The sequence below is a fragment of the Lottia gigantea genome, assembly GCF_000327385.1.
Source record: "Lottia gigantea unplaced genomic scaffold LOTGIsca_33, whole genome shotgun sequence".
Classification (NCBI taxonomy): domain Eukaryota; kingdom Metazoa; phylum Mollusca; class Gastropoda; family Lottiidae; genus Lottia; species Lottia gigantea.
Window position 1 is genome coordinate 2,501,024 of NW_008709110.1, and position 27,426 is coordinate 2,528,449.

The 27,426-nt window shown below is 34.0% G+C and overlaps 5 protein-coding genes across 5 annotated transcripts; 3 read left to right on the top strand and 2 right to left on the bottom strand.

The window, feature by feature from the left end:
- Positions 1 to 3,128: 3,128 nt before the first annotated feature.
- LOTGIDRAFT_162375 (hypothetical protein) lies at positions 3,129 to 9,812 on the top strand (the record flags this gene model as incomplete). Its single annotated transcript, XM_009058332.1, has 6 exons — positions 3,129 to 3,204; positions 5,349 to 5,434; positions 7,089 to 7,299; positions 8,564 to 8,673; positions 9,159 to 9,285; positions 9,649 to 9,812. The coding sequence occupies 6 exons, from the start codon at positions 3,129 to 3,131 to the stop codon at positions 9,810 to 9,812; spliced, it is 774 nt and encodes a 257-aa protein (XP_009056580.1).
- A 487-nt stretch (positions 9,813 to 10,299) lies between these two features.
- LOTGIDRAFT_162376 (hypothetical protein) lies at positions 10,300 to 12,451 on the top strand (the record flags this gene model as incomplete). The annotated part of the gene is made up of 3 exons (XM_009058333.1): positions 10,300 to 10,498; positions 11,550 to 11,609; positions 11,808 to 12,451. The coding sequence occupies 3 exons, from the start codon at positions 10,300 to 10,302 to the stop codon at positions 12,449 to 12,451; spliced, it is 903 nt and encodes a 300-aa protein (XP_009056581.1).
- A 369-nt stretch (positions 12,452 to 12,820) lies between these two features.
- LOTGIDRAFT_162377 (hypothetical protein) lies at positions 12,821 to 15,058 on the top strand (the record flags this gene model as incomplete). The annotated part of the gene is made up of 3 exons (XM_009058334.1): positions 12,821 to 13,483; positions 14,419 to 14,509; positions 14,622 to 15,058. 3 exons carry the CDS (start codon positions 12,821 to 12,823, stop codon positions 15,056 to 15,058), a joined length of 1,191 nt encoding a protein of 396 aa, XP_009056582.1.
- A 3,593-nt stretch (positions 15,059 to 18,651) lies between these two features.
- LOTGIDRAFT_162378 (hypothetical protein) lies at positions 18,652 to 18,990 on the bottom strand (the record flags this gene model as incomplete). Its single annotated transcript, XM_009058335.1, has 1 exon — positions 18,652 to 18,990. One exon carries the CDS (start codon positions 18,988 to 18,990, stop codon positions 18,652 to 18,654), a length of 339 nt encoding a protein of 112 aa, XP_009056583.1.
- A 2,065-nt stretch (positions 18,991 to 21,055) lies between these two features.
- On the bottom strand, positions 21,056 to 22,497 carry LOTGIDRAFT_162379 (hypothetical protein; the record flags this gene model as incomplete). The annotated part of the gene is made up of 2 exons (XM_009058336.1): positions 21,056 to 21,251; positions 22,337 to 22,497. The coding sequence occupies 2 exons, from the start codon at positions 22,495 to 22,497 to the stop codon at positions 21,056 to 21,058; spliced, it is 357 nt and encodes a 118-aa protein (XP_009056584.1).
- Between the last annotated feature and the right edge of the window lie 4,929 nt (positions 22,498 to 27,426).

The following is a 27,426-nucleotide window of genomic DNA, read 5'->3' on the forward strand; positions in this document are numbered from 1 at the left end:
TGGTGTATGGCTTGATTTCCTTGGTGGTATATATTGTAAACCCCTGCAGATGTTCCTGTTGAGAGATGTCATTTGATGACACTAGCCAATACTGCAGTCTACCAAAAGCACTGAGATGTATTGGACTTTGATGTTCGGAAAGGGAATGCTAAATCTGACCTCTATCAAAGAATTTTGCCCGTAAATCAATATACTGGTATACTGGCACTTATACTGGGCAGTCACTTCATAAAGAATTTTATTTATATGGTCAATTATGACATTAGTTGTCTTACACTTTCTAGGTAGCAATGTAATGCAATTTAATGTTGGCATTTATGAATTTAGACTTGGTGAGTGATATTAATTCCATGTAGTCCTGATTCAATATTGACTTTTTTGGTGTCTTTTGACCGATCAAAAAGATAATGCATCTTGTCATTTTCCATACACTGATTAACATAATCCTCACATCCGATTATTCCAGCTCCTCCCAATGTATTTATATGATCTTTTCCTTGGAGATGGTCTCCGAAAATACGTTTTATTATCTCTATTATCCTTTGCACTTAACCAAAGAGTTCGATTGGGATTTCTTGCAGTCGGCTGTGCATTAGCAAAATGATTTAGAACAAAACCTACTGCCACTGCTTGGAATAAACCCAACTCTTCCTTTATTTACTAAAGCGGCCCATGTTTTCCTCTTTGTCTCATCACTTGTTGGAAATCTGTGGAATTTCAAAGAATTAAGGCCTACATGATCTTTGATGTCATAACGATCGGGATAACGAGTAGGCCTATCGTTGTCACAGATTCCAACACAGCATCTGTCATGTCTCACCATACTTTGCCTAAAATTAAGAAGTCTGAGATAAAGGCCCTACCTGCTAAAGAACAGAGAGAGACAGAGTGGGAGAGAGACAGACAGTGTGGAAGTGAGACAGACAGATATCTTGGGAGACAGTCAGACAGAGTGGAAGTGAGACAGACAGTGTGGAAGTGAGACAGACAGACAGTGGGAGAGAGACAGAGTGGGAGAGACAGAGTGGGAGTGAGTAACAGATAGGATGGGAGGCAGACAGAGTGGAAGAAACAGAGTGGGAGATAGTAAGGTATGGTAGGGTATTAAAACTGTACTAACTATTCAAAGAGAAAATGCAAGTGAACATTTCACTTCAGGAAGTATTTGATAATGAAAAGCGGTATCAGGGATCTGTCTAGAAGAGGAATTTCACTTTTTCTCACATTTTTTAATGAAGAGAATAGGTCATTTAATGTGGAAATCGCCAATTAATTCTGCTAAACGTGTATAGGCTATGTAACCCCAGGACTACACTAATAACAAAAGTGAAAAATAGCTCTTATCTAATCTTCCTAGACCTCAGCTTTCAATCTAGGCTAGGAGGAGTCTAGGCTTAGGCCTAGCCTAGATTAACAGAAATGGGGTGGATCATTTTAAGAATTAGGTAAGTCAATGTGTCTGGATGAAAAGCTGCGCTCTACTTTTTTGTTTTTTGTCCGATTTACCTGAATATTTTTGTGCAAAGATTAATAAAGTAAAGAAAATGGTACAGTCAAATTTTTGGCTTCACTTTCCGTTTACACAGGAAGTTGATTTTAACTTAATCTCCCGATGTAATTTAAATAGATCAACGAAATTTATGCTGATCGGTAGACAGAGTTATGACAAAAAAAAAGAAGAATAAAAAAATCCGGACCGGAAGTAATATTTTGGCCGCAATTTTGATTTTCCTGAAATGCGTCAAAATCTATTCAGAGATAACGGCTTATCCGCTTGAGATGATTTTGGTGTCAAATTAAAGAACATAAAAATTAAAGACGCCTCTCTTTTTGCAATTTCCGGTGGAATTTTTTCGAAGTTTGAAGGCTCACATCTCATGACCTTGACCTTTGATAACCTTGACCATAATTGGGTCTATGGTCATTTACCATGGCTATCTGCTGATATTTTTATATTTGACCTCCCACATCTACTTCCAGTTTTATGGCTGTCCGAAAACAGACAACTTTGGACTGCGCTGGCACGTGACCTAATTAACTTAGAGGGCTAATTTTTGTGGATTCTGGATGTGCCCATCGTGCTCTTTCTAGTGATATATAACAATAGTTTTTTTTAATACAAATTTGAAATTCCAGGTTTGTTAAAATTTCGTTGTACAATATGTTGGCTTCTTTGAGCTGGGTTTTTGTGTATCTTATGACCTATTTGGTGTAGAAGCTTGAAATTCGAAACACAACTAGACATTTTGAATATGAATTAAAAGATGACAAAAAAAAATGAGGTGGGCGTGGCACATCCGCATTTAATTACTATTTGTTTATATTTTTTAGCAGGGGCATAACTCGCATAGGATACATTTGTTCACAAAGGGACTTTGCGCACAATTACCTCATTCATTTGGCCAGGTTTTCTTAAAAGTTCAGTTGTTTCAGCTTTATCGTTCAAAAAAATGAACGGGTTTTAGGATTTTTATGTTTTCAATATTTGACATTGACCTTTGTTGACCTTAACTTTTGTAGGATCAAAGGTCATTGACGTTGGTTATTTATTTATACTTTCATATTTGATGTCCAACGTAAGCTTCCGGTTTTGTAGCCATATGCATTTTGAAAATTTGATGAGTTGTATCTCGTAACCCTGACGTATGTTGACCTTTTTTACAAGGTCAAAGGTCATTGACTTTGGCTAATCGATGATTCTTTCATTTCTGATGTCTGCCGTCTACTTCCGGTTTCACAACCTTCCAAAGACAGAAAATGTCCTTACTTTAGACAGTTCTGGAACGTGACCTAATATAAAATTATCCAAAGAAATAAGTTGATTTAAGTAATCCAAGCAAAGTAAGAATCACAGTAAACTAAAATTCTGTTAAGTATGATTTACTCATGCATATGCCGCATCTTTCCCTTTAATAAGAACATTCAAACTTTTCATTGCAGCCAGCGTCATGCAAACTTTCTTTTCAATACGCGAATTTCAAGTCCCAAATATCAAGTCTCAAAATGATCTGTCGGGATAACCGGAAGATTCAACACACCGTGTCTCGTGCCACGCTGTGAATTTGCCTTATTTGATAGTTTTACCGGCTAATAGTTTATTAGAGTTCAGTACTAGACAGATTGACAACATGGGTTCATCAATATCATTTCCTGAAGTAGAAATATCTCCAGAAAGAACATATTTAATAACAGGTGGCAATTCAGGTCAGTGTTTAAATTTTGTCAGCTAATATTTTGTTTTAGTTGCTTTGTATGAAATCAAATTGGAAGTCAGATTTTAGTTTTGAAAAGTGATACAGTAGATGCATATCGGTCTGACAGTATTTACTAGGTGATACAATTTTGTACATATCTCAATAGTCCGAAACATCTATCTTTAATAGCAATTTTGACAGTCTTTGGCTGACGTAGAGTCAGAAAACCTAGGCACTGCCTGGGTTTTCCACCCAACATCGATATAAGATAGCTTGCCAGGCAAGTTAATATACGCCCACTAGCTGCTTTGATTTTGAATAAAAATATTTGGCAATACAGTAACAGTCACCAGGCCGGCGACGAGAGATTGAAATCACAGATGGTGTAGGAAGGGGGGATTGATATATTCGTAAAGAAAAATGTTTTTGTGAGTTTTGCGGACCAGATTTAAATATAAAGGTTTAAAAAACCGCACCTTCAGAGGTGCTGAGAATCGCTATAAAACAAGACCTAGTTTTTATGCCCTACACCAGCCGACAGATAGAGTAAAGGGGCTGAAATAAATGATGGAATTAAGGCAGATGTTTCGGGTAAAACAGACATACATTATTTTAGACGGTATAATATTATGGAAGCCGACTGTAGCCTTATCTATTCTCGGCTTTTCGCCCACGAGAAAGCGATGAAACTAGACTTCTCGCCCGCGAGAAAGCGAGGGTAAAAAAAGGGCAAGGAAAATGCGAGATAGCGAGGAAGGAGAAAAAGCGAGGAAAATATGAACGCAGTAGGCTTCCATACTACATTATAATCATGTATATATCATTGGTCCACTGATTTTAGGTCAAATGTAACCGATGGTGCAGAAAAGTACCATTTATTTAATACAATTGTGCTAATCACTGAATAATTATCCTTTTGAATATGACAAATAATAACTATGGCAGAATTTCAACAAAAAGCATCACAATCAAGCCGTATATGAAACACTTTTCATTTCCATTGCAACATGGGATATGCCTCAAACTACAAACGTAAGAGACAAAAGCATAGACCTTCTCGATACCACTGTTTTTAAGTGAGATTCCATAGCAGAAACAAATAAACTGGACATTAAAGTGTATTTCAAAGAGACTGATACTCATCAACTCTTGCACAAGAGCTCCTTTCACCCAAAACATACCTTTTCTGTTAAAATTAAGTGACTAATATGTAAACATTCGAATGTAATCTATTTAATTTCATGCAAGAAATGCCCCAAACAATAGAAAGAAGAGAAACTAAGAATACTTTACGAACTCGTTTTAATGCTCATAGGTCGGACATCAAATTAAAGAAAGACAAGCCTGTTTCCAATCATTTCAACCTCGACGACCATTCAATAGACGATCTCACCCTAATCCCAATTGACTTGCCTTGAAGATGAAACTACCAAATTCCGTCAATCTAGGGAGGCCAATTGGATTGAGACATTGAACACAGCAAGACCTATAGGACTATATATTCACCATAATGTAGGCATGGCACCCTTTATTGTTCCATTCAATACAACCAGCAATCGAGCAAGCAAGATTGTTTCTGCCCACTATAAGAGCCTTCAAGAGAAATTCCTCCATGTCTATAAGCAGAAAATGATAGTCGCATATTCCAATTCCAATGATCACAACAAGTTTCATCAAAATCGGTAGCTTTATAGACACTACAGTTATCATCTGATTTTTATCAAACTTGGTGTGATGTTTTAGATTGATAAGATCTCGGTCAAGTTCGAATTTGACATATTTTCGATGATCGGTTTTTGAGTTATTGACCTTGACTTTGTTAAAACGCGTCGAAATTTGTTAAAAATAGTTCGTGAGCAGGATTGACGCTACAGTTTTCAACCGATTCTGATGGGCGTATGGTATCTTTGAGGTTTTGACTTGACTTTAAGATATTTTAAAGATAATTTGAAATTTCATTACAAAGCCACTAACGACTTAGGTATCATTTCTGACAGCTGGAAGTGGGCGTACGTTACCCTGTCTGGCAAGCTATCTTTGTAAATGCGACAGTTACGATCGGAATCGGACGAAACTTTGAATATTTTAATTGATAAGATCGTCGTGTTGTTACTTCATACTTATTCGTATTGTATACATGTATTTGTTTTGCAGGTATTGGATACATTGCTGCCAGAGAAATAGCTCGTATGGGCGGTCATGTTATTATTGCTTGTAGAAATATGGTAAAAGCCGATGCGGTAAGATAATTGATTTAATTTAAACTTTCAAATTCGTTCATAAGTGAAATTAAGATGACCACGTAAACACCCATATTTATACTGCTATTTGAAGCGGGTTTGATTTAGATGATTTAGTCTTTTGTAGACATGATAGAGGCTACAGTTTAGTGTGTTCAGACCAGTGGCGTAGCCAAAGGGGGCAGTGGGCAGAGGGGGCAGTGGGCAGAGGGGGCCGCCCCCAAAGCAATTTTTTTCGGGCAAAAATCGCAGGTTAGAGATTTGGACGTAAACCTAGCTTCGTTACTGGTCCAAACGACTAAAGTTAAGGCATTCTAACTATCAACCGTTTTTCGTGCCGGTCTTTTAGTCGTCTGAACGTGTCGTGTAACTATGTATAATATTTTTTTGGGGGTAAATTTTATATAATTGGAAGGGACAAATAAAGATGTGAAGATGGCGATCAGTTTGGCCAGTTTAGACAAGATCGCGTTTCCAGACATGACCTAAAGTAACCAAATGGCAAGTGTAAAACAAAAGACGTTTCGTGTCATGTCTTTTTCACTGACTTTTGGATTTTTATACGCCCACGTGGAAATGTGGATGTATATTGTCGTCGCCCCTGTCTGTCCGCCTGTCCGTCGGTCCGGCGGCCCGTCCGTCCACATGTCTTGTATGCACGATAAAGGCTACAGTTTTTATTCAATCTGGATGAACATGGTATGCAATGTATGGGATCTTGATCAAGTTCGAAAATGGTAATAATCAGATAAACGGTTTCAGAGTTATTGCCCTTGACTTAGTAAAAATACTTCTAATTTGGCTTGTAGGCACGATAGAGACTAGTTTTTGTTTGATCTTGCTGAAACTTGGTTTGCATGTATAAATTGATGAAATCCTGGTCAGGATCGAAACTGGTAATAATCGACAGATCGGTTTCAGAGTTATTGCCCTTGACTTTGTAAAAACGCGTTAAATTTGGCTTGTAAATACAATAAAGGATCTTGATGAATCTTAGTATGCATGTAAATATTGATGAGAACTCAGTCAAGTTCGAAATTTGTATTAATTGGATGATCGGTGTTGAAGTTTTTGCCCTTGACTTAATGTAAACACGTCAAATTTGGCTTGTAGGCACTAAAGGATACAGGTTTTAACCGATCTTAATGAAACTTGGTATGCATTGCATTGGAGTTCGAAATTGGCATTAATCCGATGAATAGTTTCAAAGTAAATGTCCTTGTGTGTACGTCGATAAGGCCTTGTTCATGCTTGAATTTCGATGATAATATTTGAGGTTTTACCTTGACTTATAAATATTTTTAAGATTATTTCAAACTTTAAAAATTCATTAATAAGTCACCAAAGACTTTGATATTATTTCTGACAGTGGGTAGTGGGCTTATGTTACCTTGCCTGGCAAGCTATCTTATCATTAGTCTTGCGCATTTTGGCTTTTTCATTATTGAAAATAGCATAAAACTATTGTATTTTAAGAAATGATATTTGTTAAGTGTCACAACTTGGGTATTGCATGCAAAATGTCTGTTGCGTGAAAGAAATTTTCACTTGAAACATTTGTCATAGATCATTTTACAGTTGACTTAGACAAATGTGCATTGTCTTTAATTATGACTGTTTTCCCGTCCATTAATGATCGGCTTAATTTTTTCAGGCCATAAAACGAATGCAAGAAGAATATGAAGAACATTTAACATCGAAACAGTCCCCAGCTGATATTTCAGAACTTAAGAAGTTAAACATTGAGAAAATGGAATTAGATTTGGCATCATTTGCATCTACCCAACGCTTCATAGAAACGTTCAAAGCTCGAAATTGTGCTTTAGATGTTTTGATTTGTAATGCAGGAGTTGTAACTGACAAGGGTAAGGAAAGTAATAGATACATGAAGATGTACATATAATATATTGATAGAGATTATCTATCTAAATGAGCACAGCAATTCACACTCTCGTGCAGTTATATTACGCAAAATGTATGATAAAATGCCACTTGCTGCTGTAAATTATACGAAGAACCATTGGCCTTAAGCAGACGAAGTTCAGATTTTTTTGGTTTTTTCTGTTACCAGATCAGTGTTTAGTTTTCTTTTCAACGCTGTAGTATTTGGCCTCTGATAGTATTTAAGATAGAGGTTATCCAGGACGGGTTTCACAGGGAATTTTTCTATGGAACATATAATTATTTAAAGAACAATTGGTTTTTATAGGGCCACATTATAATGTGGTCGTATATTGTCTTCGCCCCTGTCCGTCCAGCGATCCGACCGTCTACAATTGGCTTGTGAACACAATAGAGGCTACAGTTTTTATCTGATTTTTGTTATGAAATTTGGGGTGATCTGTTATATTGATGAGATCTTGGTCAAGTTGGAATTTGATTTTTCGATAAACTGTCCTTTAGTTATTGCCCTTGACTTGGTAAAAACGCGCCAAAATTTGTTTTTGAACACAATGCAAGATACAGTTTTCATCTGATTTTGGTGTGATAATTTTGATGAACGGTTGTATCCGTTTTACTTATTAAAAACATGTCAAAATTTGTTTGTGGACACGATGGAGTTTAAATCCGATTTTATTGAAATTCGCTGTTATCATTTATAATAATGAGATCCTGATCAGGTGCGAAGTTATTGCCCTTGACGTAGTAAACACGCGTTTATGAACATTATAGAAACTACAGTTTTCATCTGATTTTAATGAAATTTAGTGTGATCATTTGTAACAATGAGATCTTGATCAAGTTCAAATTTGACGATTTTTTGATAAACTTATCGCCCTTGACTTAGTAAAATGCACCAAAATTTGTTCATGAACACAATACAGACGACAGTTTTTTTTATCTGATTTTAATGATAAACAAAAATTATGTTAAATGTTGCTTGTGAATGCTAAACAGATGACATTTTAAGGCAGAATACAGAATCAGAATGAAATTTTGTGTTTAAGTTAACAGTATCTTGGACAAGATAGATTTTTGGTACGATTTGACACAGATTGACGATTTATCAAAGAAGTGGGCTTATCTTGCAGGTCAACTACTTGTTTAATATTGTAGCACAACTTTACAAAACTACTCTTTTTTTTATTTTGTGCCAACCAACAACATGTTATTTATTTTCCTTTGAAGAAATTACAGAAGATAACCACGAGTTGATGTTACAAGTCAATTTTCTATCTCATTTCATTATAACTGTACATTTATTACCCATTTTACTGAAATGTGGTGAAGACAGTAGGGTGGTTAATGTTTCGTCTCTTGGGCATATGAATGGAAAACTTGATATAGAAAACATGGATGGAGAAAAGAGCTTTGGTCAATTGTCCTTCTATTGCCAATACTAAACTTTATCAGGTAATCATTTTATTCACATCAATGTGTAGGTCAAACTTAAACAATAGCTCAAGTCAACTAACGATTGACAGCATTTCATCAAATCAATTACTTACGATCAACCGAATGGTCGACAACTCCAACCGCTCAGGTATAAACCAGATCCAATTTCTGTTAAAAAAGTGTAACATTGACAACTAATGGCATCTGGCGGCAAAAGCAGTCGGTGTGCATCGGGTTGACTCCATGTGGTGATTGACCAGATTCTCCTCGAATCGCTAGTTGTTAGCAGTCCTTGAAAAGCATTTGGTCTCATAGTCTACCAGGCTATCCTTCAGAAAAACTTCCTTCGAAGAAAAAGAAGGCATTGATTTTTGTTTCTTTTCTAAAGGTTATGTCAATGTTTTGGTTAAACAGACATTTAAAAGATAAATCAGTTTCTATAATAAGTTTACATCCAGGTTTTGTTGATACCCAAATGACCCGGCAGAATATATATTCTAAGTATTTCGTATCAGGTAAGACTGTCTGAAGACATATAAATCATCATGTGGTCATCTAGAGTGGTTAGTTTGTTATTTAGTAGATTTATAGTATAGTCTATTCTCAATCTGTATTTGACACATGTATTCTATGATGTGTCTGCTGGTGGAAAATATTGTCATACAGTTCATTCTTGAAACTATCATTTTAATCAATTATTTTTCAAGAATAATGAAAAATATTTCGGCTGTGATAATCTAGGATACTTCAACAATGTTGAGTTCATGCTAACTATTTTGGAACACCGTCATGCATGTGCAGGTATCCCTGATATTGTTCATTCGGTACATTACATTACATAGGTGGTTATTTTGATAAAAGGATACTTTTTCATTCAGGTTTTGCCAAAAAGGCTGTTGATGGTGGTGCTACAACTATAAAAGCTGCAGTAGACCCAAATTTACAAGGTCAATCAGATATTTATCTTGATTTATGTAAAATTAAATCTCCATCAAGTCTATCCAGGTTGGTGAAAAACTGCTCCATGAGAGAATCTCAGTAGTATATGAGGTTATAGATAGGGGGCACCTTTTATAATTTAAAAAAAATCACTTTTTTACTAACGTCAAAAAGCGATTTTTTTTAATTATAAAAGGTGCCCCCATCTATAACCTCATATACTACTCTTTTGCCTGCGGCGCCCCAAGCCCACCAAACAAGCAACCCCCACCAGGCACGCGATTAATAAACCCGGAGCCCATAGGGGTACTCGTTTACCAAGCCCCCAAGCGCCCAGCCCTATAATATCTTCAAATTAACTCATTTAAAAACAGAATGAGTTTGATTTTAAAACACGAACAAAACAAATTCGAAGGAGATGGTTTCTTCTCAGCTCTATCATCTCTCATCCCAAATGTAGCCAACTTTGTCTCAAACAACAAATCCCTCATTTCCTCAGGAGCGCATGATCTGTAGCAAAAGCAAGAGTAAATATAAGCGAAGCAGTGAAAAGATCTAAAGAGTTGAAAGAATTACAACATATAAGAGAAATGCGAAATAAAAGATTAGAAAACAAAAAGGCAATGGTTTTAAAATTATTGGATAAAAATGTCAATGGTAATTGCTTAAAAATTCCTAAAACTTATTTCGGTTCTGACATTCAAAAATCATTAGGTTCTCTTCTTGGATTTCCATGGGCAAAATACCCCGGAGAAAAACATCTTCTGGGTCATAATTATACTGGTCCAGGTACAAGGTTAGATCTACGACTAGACCAAAATGATAAACCCATCCGGGTGAAAAACCCGTCAATAGAGTTGACGCCGCTGCACTTAAACACGACATACTATACAGAAATAAAGACATAACATCCAGACACGAAGCAGACAAACAAATGATTCACGAATTAGAATCTATTCCAAATCCAACTTTCAAAGAGCATTAATAATTAAACTCTTGAAAGCAAAGATGGAAATGGGTATGAGAATAGCAGATGAAATTCTTAAAGAATTTAGAAAAAAAAATTTTTTTTAAAAGTCAGAGTGTTTGATAAAGATGAAATATGGTCAGCAGATTTAATTAATATGCCTGTCGATAGAGGATATGAATATTGTTTAACCGTTATAGATTTGTACACAAGATATACTTGGGTTATTCCTCTCAAAAACAAAACAGGTTTATCAGTCAAAAACGCATTTAAAATCATTACTAACTAAATTAGATGATAAGATAGTAAAGCAAAAAATAGATCTTAAACAACTAATAAATAATATTATTCCAGGCATGAATGAAGATGAATTAGCCGTATCAGAAACCAAACTCAATGATAATAGTGAAATAGTCACCATTCATCAACAATTAGACAATCTAGTGGATAAAACTCAGTTTAAGTTCATTAATATCTAATTTAGATGATAAGGTTACAAAACAAAATATGGACCTTAAACAATTAATAGAAAATATTAAACCGGGTATAAGTGAAGAAAATTAACTGAATTAGAAACCAAACTCAATGATAATAGTGAAATATTAAACAACAACTTCTAAATGTAGTAGATAAAACTCAATTACAAAATGTAAAATCATTGATATCTAATTTAAATGATAAGGTTACAAAGCAAAAAATAGATCTTAAGCAGTTAATAGATAATATTAAACCAGATATAAGTGAAGAAAAATTAACTGAATTAGAAACCAAACTCAATGATAATAGTGAAATAGATGCTATTAAACAACAACTTCTAAATGTAGTAGATAAAACTCAGTTACAAAGTTATAAGTTCATTAATATCTAATTTAGATGATAAGATTAAAAAACAAAAAATAGATCTTAAACAATTAATAGATAATATTAAACCAGGTATAAGTGAAGAAAAATTAACTTAATTAGAAACCAAACTCAATGATAATAGTGAAATAGATTCTATTAAACAACAACTTCTAAATGTAGTAGATAAAACTCAGTTACAAAGTTATAAGTTCATTAATATCTAATTTAAATGATAAGATTAAAAAACAAAAAATGGTCTTAAACAATTAATAGATAATATTAAACCAGATATAAGTGAAGAAAAATTAACTGAATTAGAAACCAAACTCAATGATAATAGTGAAATAGATGCGATTAAACATCAACTTCTAAATGTAGTAGATAAAACTCAATTACAAAATGTAAAATCATTAATATCTAATTTAAATGATAAGGTTACAAAGCTAAAAATAAATCTTAAGCAGTTAATAGATAATATTAAACCAGGCATAAGTGAAGAAAAATTAACTGAATTAGAAACCAAACTCAATGATAATAGTGAAATAGATGCTATTAAACAACAACTTCTAAATGTAGTAGATAAAACTCAGTTACAAAGTTTAAGTTCATTAATATCTAATTTAAATGATAAGATTAAAAAACAAAAAATAGATCTTAAACAATTAATAGATAATATTAAACCAGGTATAAGTGAAGACAAATGGCAACAGCAATCAACTGCTCTAGAAACTAAATTTAAAACTGAATTACAAAAAGAAGTAACAAATATTAATCAACTGATACAAAATATTTATGATAGTGAGATTCAACAACAGATAACTACTATTAATAACGAAGTTTTAAAACAGGGAAAAAATATAGCCGCATTAGAAAAACATATCAAGGAAAATAAACAATCATATTATTTCAATCTTCCGTGTGAGAAATACTGAGCGTATTCCTACAGGTGAAACAACATATCAGTTGGAAGGATATGGATTTATATTAAAAATAAAAGTATTTTCATATATAAGTGGAAACGTTTAGAAACATATTTGATGATTCAGGAAACTTTAATTTCCGAGGTAAATCTCTAATTGAAATTCTTTTTCCTGTAAAAGTTAAAATCGATTCAATCTTCTTCTCTCATCCATCTAACTATTTTAACGCTCGTAAGATTTTCGAATTTATCAAAGATGGTGAATATGTTGAAAATAAAGATTTGGAAGTTAATGATGAAAACAACAAGCCTAATCATATGTATGATATTAAAACAAATGGAAAATATATAGACACCTTTAGATTGTCAATAATACCAGACAATGACAATAGGTGATTTTGATATGATATTAAAGACGGAAAGCTCACCATCGATGAACATTATTAGAAATCCAACTCCACAAAAACCACACACAATAAAGATTTATACGTTTTTAAGAAGATTAGACTTTGAATATGTAAAACCTGATTTATTTACCTCAATTGATATTCACAAAAGTCAACAAGATAAAGAATTTATATTATTTTCATCAATAATTGAACGTCATGAAGGAGATAGTAATAAAGAAGTTGGTGGTATATATACTTGTAGATGTAGTATAGAGATTAATATTGAAAAATTTACAGTTCATTTGAATAAGATTAATGATTCGAAAGAAGAAATATCATTAGTATCTGTAAAAGTTACTATTTATACACCCGAAGTAATGATAACAGATAAACGAAAAATAATAGGAGGAGGTATAGATATTAAGATTCCAGTACTTGTCCCAACTGTAAAAGCAACAATTACTGCCATTCAAACTTCATCTTGTGGGTTGATTGCTATAGGTTATAAAAAGAAAACAGAAATCTTAAATGCCTATTTTAATAAATTATTTATATTTTTCGAAAGATCAAGAGAAGATAAGAAAATAACAATAGAAGAACTAGAAAAATTCAATGAAATTCTAGATGAATTTGAGATAGAAATATCAGCAATAAAAGTAAAAAAAAATACTTAAAAAAATAGATAATTAAAAAGCATATATAAAAAATATGAATAAATCAATTGAAATTAATGATGATGAAACATTCATAGAAAACGTGTTATTTTCAAATATTATCAAGATTATTTCTGATGAATTTTTAACATTTAAAGGACAAATTGAAATAGATGGAGAGATATTTCAAGATGGAAAGCACAAACAATTTATGAAACTTCTTGGTTTAAATGCCAAAACTTTTCATACTATTTTCAGACAATTTTAAAGAAATTAAAAGATCAATAGTTGGAAGAAGAACTGAACTACTCAAAAAAATAAATGAATATAAAGGTGAAAATTGTTACATACCAATGGTAACTGTTTTATCAAATGTGTAAATTATGTTTTAAACACAGATTTAACAAATGAATATCAAAATTTCATCAATAGTTTCTCAAAAGCAAATAGAAAAGGAGTGGTGACATCTGCTAGAATTAATGAATTCAATAAGAAATGTGATACTTCATTTCAAATTTATACTCATAATAATAGAAATTTGCGGCCCACAATTGAAAAAGAGGAATTAGATTGGGTTTTATATTTACACAACTCACATTTCTGTCTTATAAGAAGAAATAAAAAAAAGTTTGGGAATAAAAGAAATAGAAGATAATTATGAACAAGAATGGAAAACGTGTAGAGACGATACCGCAGTAACACAGGTTTCACCTCTGAAACTAAGCGTGTTTTCAAGTATGAGTGATGTTGGTTATTTGCTTGGGATTGTAAAACATATTCAGAAAGTGAAACGCGTAAAACAATACCTTATGCGTGTACCTTGATTAATTTAGAAAAACTAAGAAAAATGTTAGACAGAATAAATAATCTCTTTCCAGATTTAAATCCTACAGATAATGTTCCAGAAGAATTTTTTGATATACTAATGAATATAGTAGATATATTTGTATGGAACAGATTGTATAGATCAAATGTTGAAATATTTAGGTCAATATGATAGAAAGAGAATAACATTAATTTCTCATAACGGTAACGGTTTTGATAACTGGATCGTGCTTAAAAATATAAGAAAAACTAACGCATTGTCCTTTAAAAACACCCAGAGGAATTCTATCTTTACCTTTATCTAATCCATACACAGATGAAGATTTACAGAAAAAATGGAAAAGACAGAAAGAAATAACAAGCAATAAGAATGATTTACAACATATTAATTTCACATGTTCCTATCAACATGAAAAATCTAGTTTGGCGGAATGGGGAAAATCATCTAATATACCAGTGAATTTGAGAAAGATCGAGGATGTAGACATTGTAAAATATACCGAAGATAATTGGGAATCTTTAAGACACGAATGGGAACCATATGCAAAAAGAGATAGCCTATGTCTTGGATCTTGTTTGATAAAATATAACCAAGTCACGAAAGAAGTTGTAAAATATGTCCAAAATCTAACGGCTCCAGCTTTATCTTTTAAGGGTTGGTATTATTTATATCATTACGATAAAGAAATGATTGAAGAAGAATGGTATGAAACTACTAGAATGGTTCCGAAACATACTGAAAAGAAAATATAGAAAAAGTTTATTCACACACTAATCCTTTTATAAGACATTATATCAGACGATCTATTAAAGGAGGAAGAGTTTCGGCAAATAGAAAGATATTTGAAACGAACAAAATGGATGAAATTTGTAATGTATTAAAGGAATTTATTTCACAAAGTGAAACACGAAGTGAAAATTCAAGAAGAGATAATATGATTTATTCAAAGAATACAGCGCAAGCACAAAAGACAAAACAGAAGTTAATTCAAAACTTAAAAAAATAAACTGTAATAAACTAATGGCATTTGATGCTATCGGTTTGTACGCTTCAGCCATGTCAGATTTAGACAGTGAATATCCAAAAGCGGAAAGCGCTAGACCGTTTCTACCAGAAGAAAATAAAGAATTTGTAAAACTCTTCAATGAACAAAAATTTAGACCTAGAACATGGGTTTAGAAATGGTTTCTTTTTAACATCGGTCGATATTCAAGAAATAGTTAAAGCCGGTGGTAAGATACTCAGGATATTAGATGGGATAGTATACGAAGAAAATTTTAAAACTCCTCCATATAGAGATTATATTTTATTTTTTTGAGAGATCTTAGAAATAAATATAAACGAGAAGGTAATATTGTGGGTAGTACTTGCATGAAATTATTAGGTAATTCCTTGTATGGTAAATCTATTCAGAAGGATAGAACAACGACTAATCATTTGTGGAATGAAGAAACTTTTCAGGCTAAATTCGACTCATATGTTAAAATCTATGAAAAAATAAATGATACTCAATATTTCGTTGAGATAGAAATTGAAGAAAAAGAGATTAGTACTGAAGATCACTCAACTAAATCTACAGGACTAACACCTAGTCATTTGGGATCATTGTTTTATCTCACAGTAAAAAAATAAGGAATAATTTCAGTCATGTAATAAATGGATTTTATAAACCTGAAATATACTATACCGATACTGATAGTTTATACATTTCATCTAGAAATTGGGATAAATTAAATCGAGCTGGGTTGGTATCTGAAAATGAATATTGTAAAGGCAAGAATGATTACGGTGATGGTGGAATCATATTTGGTTTATATTTAGCGCCAAAAGTCAAATATAATATCATTCTAACTTCTAATGGTGTTTTAAAAGAAAGAAAACGTTTAAGGGTTATTCTAATGATAAGACAGGCGTAGAAGATTATATTCGGCTGACTAGTGGACATGATGTGTCGAATGAATTTAATAAAATAGTGGGAAAAAAGTTTCACGAATGGAATAGTTATTCCAAAGGTTGATGATAAACAAAAGAAAGTTTTTAGAAGTTATTTGAATCTTGTAAAGAGAAAACCACCAAACAGTGAAGGAATTATGTATCCTTATAGTGATAAAGATGAGTATAGTTTTGATGAAAACTATGAATTTGATGATTTCGATTACCTATGTATTGAAGAAGCGAAAGACGAGTGATTAATTACTCAATAACTTTTGTTTTAAATGAAGTTGAATAACAATTTCCTCGTTACCAAAGTCAATAAACCTATTTTTACCATCTTTGATTTCCAGATTTATATTTTTAACCATGAACGAATTAAGTGGTAAATATGTTGTTTGAAATGGTTTCTCTATAATTCTATATCCAATCGGTACAGTGAATGTTGGAATACTGTAAATAATCTGACGTTTGTGTTTATTGAAAAATCCACCGTTTATTAAATTACAGTGAATATTAATGACGTCGATATCATTTTCGATATTACCTTTGTGTGGTGCTAAAGTGGATTGTGTGTATATTTGCTTATCAAATCTTAATAAAGTATTCAAAGAATTTTCTACGTTAAAATCAACTCGACTCTTATTTCTCAATATCAATTTTATTTTGTTCATATTCAAATTACCTTCGAATTCATTATTGTTTTTACCATTTGCACTTCCTCCATATTCAGATAGATATTCGTTTATAGCTTCCTGGTAGTAAACTTATGATTTTGAATGCAGCTCAGTTATCTGTTGATATTTTCATTTGGTTATTATTTTCGTTGATATTTCGAATGGAATTGTAATCAGAAAAATATTTTAATCCCAATTCATATTCTTCATTGCGATCGAGTTCATACTCATAATCTAGAGACAATTTAATGTCTGATTTATTTGAGGTGATAACGAATAATAGTTCTTTATTTGGCATTTTTTCAATGACTATTTTTGTTGGATAATTTTATCAATTACGTTTTTATAATCATTTTTATCTATGATACCTTTCTCGAGGAGTCTTTTTAATATACAATTTACTTCATGATATTGCCTGTCTGAACGATGACCTTCCTTCATTGCTGCTAATATTATTTGTAAGCAATTCTTCCTTATTATCGGATAAAAACGTTATGTCTTGTCCAGATACCATATCTTCGAATTCGTCTGTTTCTTGTATGATTGGATTGTCTTCAGCATCGGTTTTGGGGATCTTTATGGGGTAAAGGTTCTACACGAGGCGCGAGTCTCTTTTTAATATCTTCTTGACTTTTTAATATTGGTTGAAATAGAGTTTTTAGATTTTCTGTTAATCCAAGTTGTTGTAATTTGTTATTTTCAACTTGAGTCTATATTTTATTCTTAGCTTTGATATACTGTCTGTTTCTTTTTATTATTCCAATCACCCATTTTTAAAGAAATGAAATTAACATATATTTGTCATAACTCTTTCACCTGCAGGTTATTAACGAATACATATCAATGATCATCTGGGTTTCTCCATTGTGCTTTATCTCTATCCATTCCGTGATTAATTGACTGAATAATTTTAGATAAATCTTTGTCGTTCAATTCGAATAATAAAAAACAATTTGCATTTTTTCGAATGAACATTGCATCCATACCATAGAAAGATTGGGATTGGTAAATACAGTGACAGTTGTGATGTCTTCCCTTCGTGAAGAATTCTTGTTGAACAACTTGATTTCTTTGTGCTACACAGTCGTCAAACACTATTAAGTTCTTTCGCTCACTATCAATTTTAGACAAATCTTAATCATTAACATTTTTCGTAAGAAAAACTTTTATGTCTGTTGGATTGATAGATGGATTCTTTTCTTTTATATATGTATCTAAGATATCTTTTATTTCTATCTCATTGTTGTCTTCATAATATTTATTTCTTGAACATCTTTCTTTGGTAAATATTCTAAAGCTTTGAGGAATTGATAATACGATTGCTCTGGTGTTGTTTTGTAGATATATAATGAATCGAAATCTAAAAGTTTTGGTGTTGTCAACATGTTAAATGTCAAATATGTTTTCCCAGAACCCGAGCTTCCACAAATACACATAAGCATGGGGTTACTTGGAAATATTTCTGAATGATTAAATTTTCTGCCCATTTTTCATTCTATATTTTTGTTCCAAAAATCACCCCTTCTCCTTTATACTTTGAAAGAAAGATTCCCTCTCTAGAACGTATGTTTTAAAAAACTATGGCATTCCCCTTATGTTTCACCTTCATTTCTCCAGTGTCGATTTTATCTATTAGATACTTAATCCCTCTTTAACAGTTTTCTTGGTTTCTTCACTAAATCGATTCCCAAATTCTTTAACTGTCCCTAATATATCCGCTACTCCTAAACCTTGAGCTATTTTTTCCATTTCCATATTATGTCTACGTTTTTCACTTTTTCAGCATCAGCTGCTTTCTTGGCGTTGGCAGCTTTGACTGCGGCAGATATCCCACCAGTTGCTGCACAAGCCGCGGCCAGACGAGCAAATATCAAAGGTAGGAAAGGTAAAAATCCACCTTCCTTTACACTCTTGTCAATTCTTTCCAAATCTATATCATCTCTAACTTTACAATGTTTATATTTATCAATAATGTTTTTAGATATTTTAATCCTTTTACCATTGTAAGTTATTGTAGTTGGTGATTCCGTTTCGATAGATTCTATTATTCTTTTTACTAAAGTTTCTGGTTTCATTTTTAAGATTATTTTATACGAATCATCCGTCTGTCGGATATTTTAATGAACTGTTTTGCTTCTTCCAATAATAAACAATAACCTGTTACATCTCCTTTTTGTTTTTCAATATGAATATTTATATTTACTCCCGTTTTGAAAAGATCTTCTTGATGAGCTGATAGATCAAAATAGAAGATTGAGTGATTAATTGCAAAATCTACATATTCAAACAGGTGAATTTCCAAATAATTCACACATATTTTTATAGTTTCTATACAATTCATTATAATCCTTTGTGGTTGGATTAATTGTTAAAGGTTGGTTAGGATAATTATCATTGTTTATTCTTACTCGAACTTTACGGATTATAGGATCTTGAGTTTGGTTCATTGCTACTCTAAAGATATTATTGTTATTCGTTTGAGAATCTGGTAAGTTCTTGAAACCAACCATTAAATATCTTGCTGGTTTAATAGTGTTAGTGATTGGCCATGTTGTGGATTCTCCAGTTAAAGTTATGCTACCTATTGTATTACGAAGAAGAAATGCTATTTCAATATCTTTAGTTAATGAGTTGAATATTCTCGTTTCTACTTCAATTGATGTTATTACGGGTATGTAAAGTTGCATCTGAAGCATTCTCTCCAAAGAATATCTTATCATCATTGATTTCTCTTTGTAGATGAATTTTATATGGTAACCCTATGGAAACTTTTCTGTGTTCCAACAGACCGATATAAGTTCCAATTTACGTAATTACCAAACCTATTATTCTCAACAACATTATTGTACTGAAGCACTCAGGGAGCCGCGGTGGCTCAGTGAGTTAGACGCTTGCTCGCTAACCTGAAAGTCCAGGGTCCAATCCCGGCATAGGTCTTGATAATACCTTCGGATTTTTCAACCCGGTTTCCCCCTGTCAGTGATGCAGGTAAGAGGGGCTGACATGGGAAAAGCGTCAAGTCGTTCGGATGGGACAATAAACCGGGGCCCCGTGTGCTATAGGCTGTGCACGTTAAAGATCCCTCGACAGTTGGAAATCGAAAAAGAGCAGGCTAATGCCGCTGTCCTGACAAAATTTCCCTCATGGCACCCTGCATGGCGTTGCCTGTCTTCATTATCCCACAAGGTGCAGAAGAGTAGGACCTAAAACTCCATTCATTTCATTTTCATTTTTTTGTACTGAAGCACTCGTTTTCCCAATCCATGATTACCTGCTCGTCCTACTCTTTATATTGAGCAATAACTCTAATTCTATCTTCATTTGCATCATTTGAAACATTTCTTACCGGTTATTTTAAAACTCTTCCATCACCAACATCAGGTATCCAGCCTGAGACTGAATCGTAGTTTTTGGGATATAGAACTGTTTTCAACATTGTGTCAAATTCCCCAGGGTGTTTAATGGTTTCTATGGGATTTGAACCAGCTTCCTAAACCATTTCAGTAAATAGAGTTGGGAAGAAATTGTTTTCTAACGATGTGTTGGTTTGTGGTACACGATTCTCATTGGGAGTTCCGTCTTTGATTTTGAAATCGCATCTGAAATAGGCATCAGACAGGAGCAACAAATTCGATAATGAATTAATCTCGAAAGTGACCCTACCCCCATCATTTAGTTGAGACCTAGAGCCTCCGGTTGGTGATATGATAATGTAATCCTCTTTTTTCTTATTAAACGAATAACGAATTGGATCATATGATTGAAAGATCGGATCGAATCTGTAATTTTTTTCTGCCATTTTTAAAGATAGGTTTTACCCTATTATTTGAAACCATTTACCCCCATGGAAATACAGGAAGAATAACAAAAAACCAAAGTAAGTTTTAATAAATATAAGGAAATTTAAAACATAAACAATTACATGTATATCGATATACACTTCTACTAGATATACTTCAGAGTTATCTCCCCTCTTACAGTATTGCCAGTCATAGTTCAAGGGTCACGACCGCTCCTATAGAATCGCTAGATATACTGCAGAGTTATCTACCCTCTTACCAGCCACAGTTCAAGGGTCAAGGGTCATGACCGCTCCTATAGAATCGCTTAATATACTTCAGAGTTATCTCCCCTCTTACACTATCGCCAGTCATAGATATACGTCTCACGTTCTTCAGCACTTGTTCTATTTTCGAAATCTGTATCAACAATTTTGAAACCTCGGATATTTGTCACAGAGTTTGGTAAAATTCTTGGCCTTTTCACATCCCCCACTGCCTGTGGTGGTTTAAATATTCTTCGTGATATGAAATGTTGACATCTATTAAACTTGTGTCTGGAATAGAACAAAATTGATTTTGAAAAACAACAAGTAACATATCATCTTAATTCCACCCTCTCGTCTTATGATTAAATTAAACAAAGAACATACTTTGATTTTGTATGATTAAATTGCTAATCTTCCAGCGTAACAAAATTGAGACAGTGTTAATAGTTGAGAGTTTAGTCTGTCTATGCCGACGTGGCGCGCGTGGTATGTTATATGTTAATATAACCGTCTGTTACTTAGTCACGCATATCCAGTCAATAATAGTCTGTCTGACTGTTACTAGACGTTAAAGGTAATTATAGTGTGAGTTTTTTTCAGTCTATAATAAATCAATAACTAGTAAACTGGTTGGTATTTTACTTTGAAGTAAACAAAAAACAGTGTTACCTCCCATTAATCAGTTAAAAATTGTTTGTTTTTTTTCTAAATTCTTTGTGTATTTCATCTGCTATTCCCATTTTCATCTTTGCTTTCAAGAGTTTAATGATTAATGCCCTTTGTGATTTTTTTTTTAAAAAATTATAAAAGGTGCCCCCTATCTATAACCTCATATACTACTTATCTCTATAAAACGTGGGCGCTTATTAGTCTATTTATTCTCGACTTCCACCAGTATCGTGTCAATGTATTATTTGTGGGACTTTGCTTTGTTTGTTATCGAAATGTCTATTCCTTTTTTTTTCGAAATTTACACACCTTCCTGAGCTTAGACTGCATTAGTTGCAGCAACTATTCAACTTTCCTAGACCTTCTGTAGTGGCAACATGTTGCATAAATATAAATTGGAACATTTTTGCAAAACCGAAAATGCCACAGTCCAATATATCCAAAAAGTAGAAATCGGACCTAAAAGACGCATTTTCCGGTCTATTTTCTTCGGGTTTTTATTTCTGGAATCTACGTGTAATTTCTGATATAATAGCACTTAAACAAATTCGAAATTGGAAAATTTGTCGCACACTTTTTCGGCCGAATTTTGCAATTTTTTAACAAAAAAAAAAACTTTTTAGCTTTTTGTCTGATTAATCTAAAAAAAATTGAGCAAAGACAATTCATGAACGTGAACATAGTAGTATAGTCAAATTTTTTACTTTACTTCCGGTTTAAACGGAAAATCGATTCTCACTGCCGGTTGAACTATTTCCGGTGTAATCAATTTAGCGCGATGAAACTTATATGAATCGATAGCCAAAGTTATGACAAAAAACGAAGAATATAAAATCCGGTCCGAAGGTAATACTTTGGTCGCCATTTTGATTTTTCTGAAATGCGTCAGAATCTATTCAGAGATAACGGCTTATCCGATTTTGATGATTTTGGTGTCAAATGAAAGAAAATAAAAATTAAAAAAAAACTGTGGGAGCCGATTTTTGAATTTAGTTTTTTCTTTTTTTTGTAATTTCCGATTGAATTTTTTCGAAGTTTGAAGGCTCATATCTCATGACCTAGACCTTTGATGACCTTGACCTTCATTGGGTCAAAGGTCATTGACCTTGGCTATCAGCTGATACTTTCATATTCGACCTCCGACATCTACTAACGTTTTTATTGATGTCCAAAAACAGCCAAATTCGCGAATTTGGACTGCTCTAGCACGTGACCTAATTATCCTAGAGGGTTAATTTTTTCGGATTCTTAATGTGCTCGTCATACTCTTTCTAACGATATATCACAAAAGTTTTTAAAAGCAAAATTGAAATTCGTACTTTTTAGATATTTGAGTGTTTTTTACAATATTTTTGTCTCTTTGAGCTTAGTGTATGTATATCTTTTGACCTATTTGATGTAGAAGTTTGAAATTTTGAACACTTCTAGACATTTTGAAAATGAATTAAAGCATGACAAAAAAGTTCAGGTGGGCGTGGCACATCCGGGTAAAATTGCTAGTTGTTCAAATCTGGGGCAGGGGCATAACTTGCATAGTCTACATTTGTTCAATAAGGGACTTTGCACACAAATACCTCATCTCTTTAGCCAAATTGTGTTTAAAGGACACTTGTTTCAGATTTATAGTTCAAAAAAGGAAACGGGTTTTAGAATTTCCATATTTTTATTTTTTGACATTGACCTTTGATGACCTTAACGTTTGTAGGGTCAATGGTCATTAACCTTGGTTATCTATTTATACTTTCATATTTGATGTCGGACGTAAGCTTCCGGTTTTGTAGTCGTATGCATTTTGAAAGTTTGGTGAGTGATATCTCGTGACCTTGACCTTTGATGACCTTGACCTTTATAGGGTCCAAGGTCATTGACAATTTGACATTTGACCTCCGACATGTACTTCCGGTTTTATAGCTGTCCGAAAAAAAAAAATTCGCAACTTTGGACTGCTGTAGCACGTGACATAATTAACCTAGAGGATTAATTTCTTCGGTTTCCTAATGTGCTTCTCATGCACCTTACATTGATATATAACAATCGTTTTTTTACAGCAAAATTGAAATTCGTTCTTTTTTTTCAATTTGAGGGGTTTTTTTTACAATATTTGTGTCTCTTTGAGCTTGGTGTATGTATAATTTATGACCTATTTGATGTAGAACCTTGAAATTTGGAATACATCTACACACTTTGAATATAAATTCACCTATGACAAAAAAATTGATGTGGGCGTGGCACATCCGGGTTGAATTACTAAATGTTTACATTTTTGCGAAGGGGCTTAACTTGCATAGAATGCATTTGTTCAAAAAGGAACTTTGCACACAATTACCTCATCCGTTTGGCCAGTTTGTGTTAACAGCTCAGTTGTTTCAGCTTTATAGTTACAAAAAAGGAACGGGTTTTAACATTTTGATATTTTCAATTTTCGATTTTGACCTTTGTTGACTTTTGTTGACCTATATCTTTTAACTTGTATTATGTATAACCTTGGCATTTGATACACGACATAACATTTTGAATATCAATTAACTTATATCAAATAAATGAGGTGGGCGTGGCACATCCGGGTTAAATTACTCATTATTGACATTTTTGGCCAAGGGCATAACTCGCAAAGTATACAATTGTTCAAAATGGAACTTTGCATACAATTACCTCATGTTTTGAGCCACTTTGTCTTAGAAGTTCGGTTGTTTCCGCTTCATAGTTCAAAAAAGGGAACAGGTTTTGGAAAATTCAAAATTTTCAATTTTTGACCTTGACCTTTGTTGACCTTGACTTTTGTAGGATCAAACTTCATTGGCATTGGCTATCTATTTATACTTTAATATTTGCCGTCCTATGTCAACTTCCGGTTTTATAGCCGTATGCAATTTGAAAATTTGATGTCTTATATCTCGTGATCTGGCCCTTTTTAGACCTTCTCCTTTACAAGATCAAAGGTCACTGACCTTGGCTATCTGCTGATACTTTTATTTGTGAGGTCTACTTCCGGTATTAGAATCTTCTAAAAAATAAAAATTTATCAACTTTAGAATGTTCTTGCGCTTGACCTAATTATCGTCGACGGTTGATTTTTTTAGGGTCTTTAGCAAATTGCTACATATGCAAAGTCCCACTCTGTGCCACGTGTGGCTCTAGTTTGTTTAATTGTTTTCCATTCCACCCGAGGATGATCGATTTTGGTCGGAGTAAACATCCCATTTAGCAGACACTAATAAAACATTGAAAATTTTAATTGGTTGAAATATTTTCCAGGAATACTGAGAAACAAGAATTATTGATGAAATACACCCTGGATGTTGTCAAAGATTACCTACCACAAGATATACATGACTATTTAGATTTCTAATTCTCCAGGGTACACGCTACTAAAAGTAAAACGTATAAAGGGAGTGTAGAGATATTGTCTATTACCTTGCAATTTAAAACAGTGGCGACAGTTTAAACGTAAATTTTGTTATTTACTTGGAACCTTACGTCGAATTTTAAATCTGAAAAATAAATAACATGTTTTAAACGACCTTGTCCTTATAACTACATTTAAAACATGATGGTAGGCCGCCATTCCTCCTAGAGAGCCTGGATGAGTTCTTGTCGATTGACTGGCCGACGAACACGATGATCCATGATACCACAGAGTTGTTCTATGGAGGACATGTCGAGGAAACATGTAGGCCACGGCAACGCGTTGATATCGTTGACTCCAAGGAAGTTGGTTATGATACTGCCTGTAAGGGGTCTGGCGTAGTCAGGCATTAAAAATGATGCCATGTGACTGTTGTTGGAGAAATTGTAAGACTGTCGGACGAAGAATTCATGGGCTAGCAAGTTTACTATAAGTTGAGTCCTTTCCTGCCAACAGTTCTCTCATACCATGACACTCCCTCATACCACCTCTTGAACGCAACGCTATTATCACTGAATACCAACCTTGAACTGCAAATGGCTGTCCTCTGTACGGTCTGTTGGCACTGATTCCTTGACTTCGGAGCCACTTTGATACGGTCTGTCGATTAACCTTATGACCTAACGCCGATGAAAGCGGTTTGAGATGCAAGGTACGTGGTAATCTGTTCTGTCCGTCTGCCTGTAACACATGAATATCCGAAGGTTTGTGCGATGTGGACATGGGTGGCCCCCATGCGTACCATTCCTAAAGCTTGCTCACGTTGTTACTGGGTCAGTCATGGCATTCTTTTTATTCTGTTTTTTGTTATCGTTGTGTGGATTTTGACAAAATTGGGTGTGAGTGTTTGTAAACATCCAAGGATTAACCCTTTTGAAAATCATACAAATATAAAAATATTTAATGAGTTATTGCCCTTGTTCTTGAAAACTCGGTTGTTATTGATCTATGTTTAATATACGAGGGAAGCAGCATTCTAGTCCCGAAGTTGAGCTGTGCGTAGGATGACTGAGTCTACTGTATACACATGACGTCATCAACGAATATTCAATCTTACATTATTACTGATTAATTTACCTGAAAAATTCACGTTTCTGATACTAAGGTATGATATACTCCCGGAAATGCCGCATTTGATAAGAACATTCAAACTTTTCATCGCAGCCAGCGTCATGAAAACCTTTTTTTTCAATTCGTGCATAGCCTACCAAGTCTCAAAATGAATGATCTGTCGGGATAGTCGAATAATTACACACATCGTGTCTCTAGCCACGCTCAATTAATTCTACCTCACCCGTCACTCCGTCAGTGAGTTCGTCACTCCGTCAATGAGTTCGCCACTCACGTCAGTGATTCCATCATAACGTCAATCGTCAATGCTACCGAACAAAAAAAGTAATATTAATGAATTATAATCACAAAACGAAATTAAAACGAAATTTTTAGAAAGACGTACGTCGATGCTACCTTACAAAATGATGAATACTAGCGTTTCTTAAAATAAAACGAAAGAATATGCCAGTCTGTCAGTGGCGAACTCATTGACGTAATGACGTATGAAGTAGTCCAGGGCTGATACACAGCTAATTCATCCATCACTGCGTTATTGGCTCAATCCGTCATTGACGTCAGTCCGCCAATCATCCCAGTGACGGATTGACGTAATTACGTATAACATAATCCAGGGCTTATACACACCTTATTCATCCATCAATGATTCCGTCACTCCGTCATTGGCGTCAGTCCGTCAATCACCCAAGTGACGGAGTGGCGAACTCATTGACGGAATGGCGAACTCATTGACGGAGTGGCGAACTCATTGGCGGAGTGACGAACTCATTGACGGAGTGACGAACTCACTGACGTACTGACGTATGAGGTAGTCCTTCAGCATACACGCCTTATTCATCCGTCACTCCGTCAATGAATCGGTAGCTCCGTCATTCATTGCCATTGGCTTAATCCGTCATTGACGTCAGTCTGTCAATCATCCAAGTGACGTAGTGGCGAACTCATTGACGTAGTGGCGAACTCACTGACGGAGTGACGAACTCATTGACGGAGTGGCGAACTCATTGACGTAGTGGCGAACTCATTGACGGAGTGACGAACTCATTGACGGAGTGACGAACTCACTGACGTACTGACGTATGAGGTAGCCCTTAAGCATACACACCTTATTCATCCGTTTCTCCGTCAATGAATCGGTAGCTCCGTCATTCATTGCCATTGGCTTAATCCGTCATTGGCCTCAGTCCGTCAATCATCCAAGTGACGTAGTGGCGAACTCATTGACGGAGTGGCGAACTCATTGACGGAGTGACGAACTAATTGACGGAGTGGCGAACTCATTGACGGAGTGACCAACTCATTGACGGAGTGACGAAC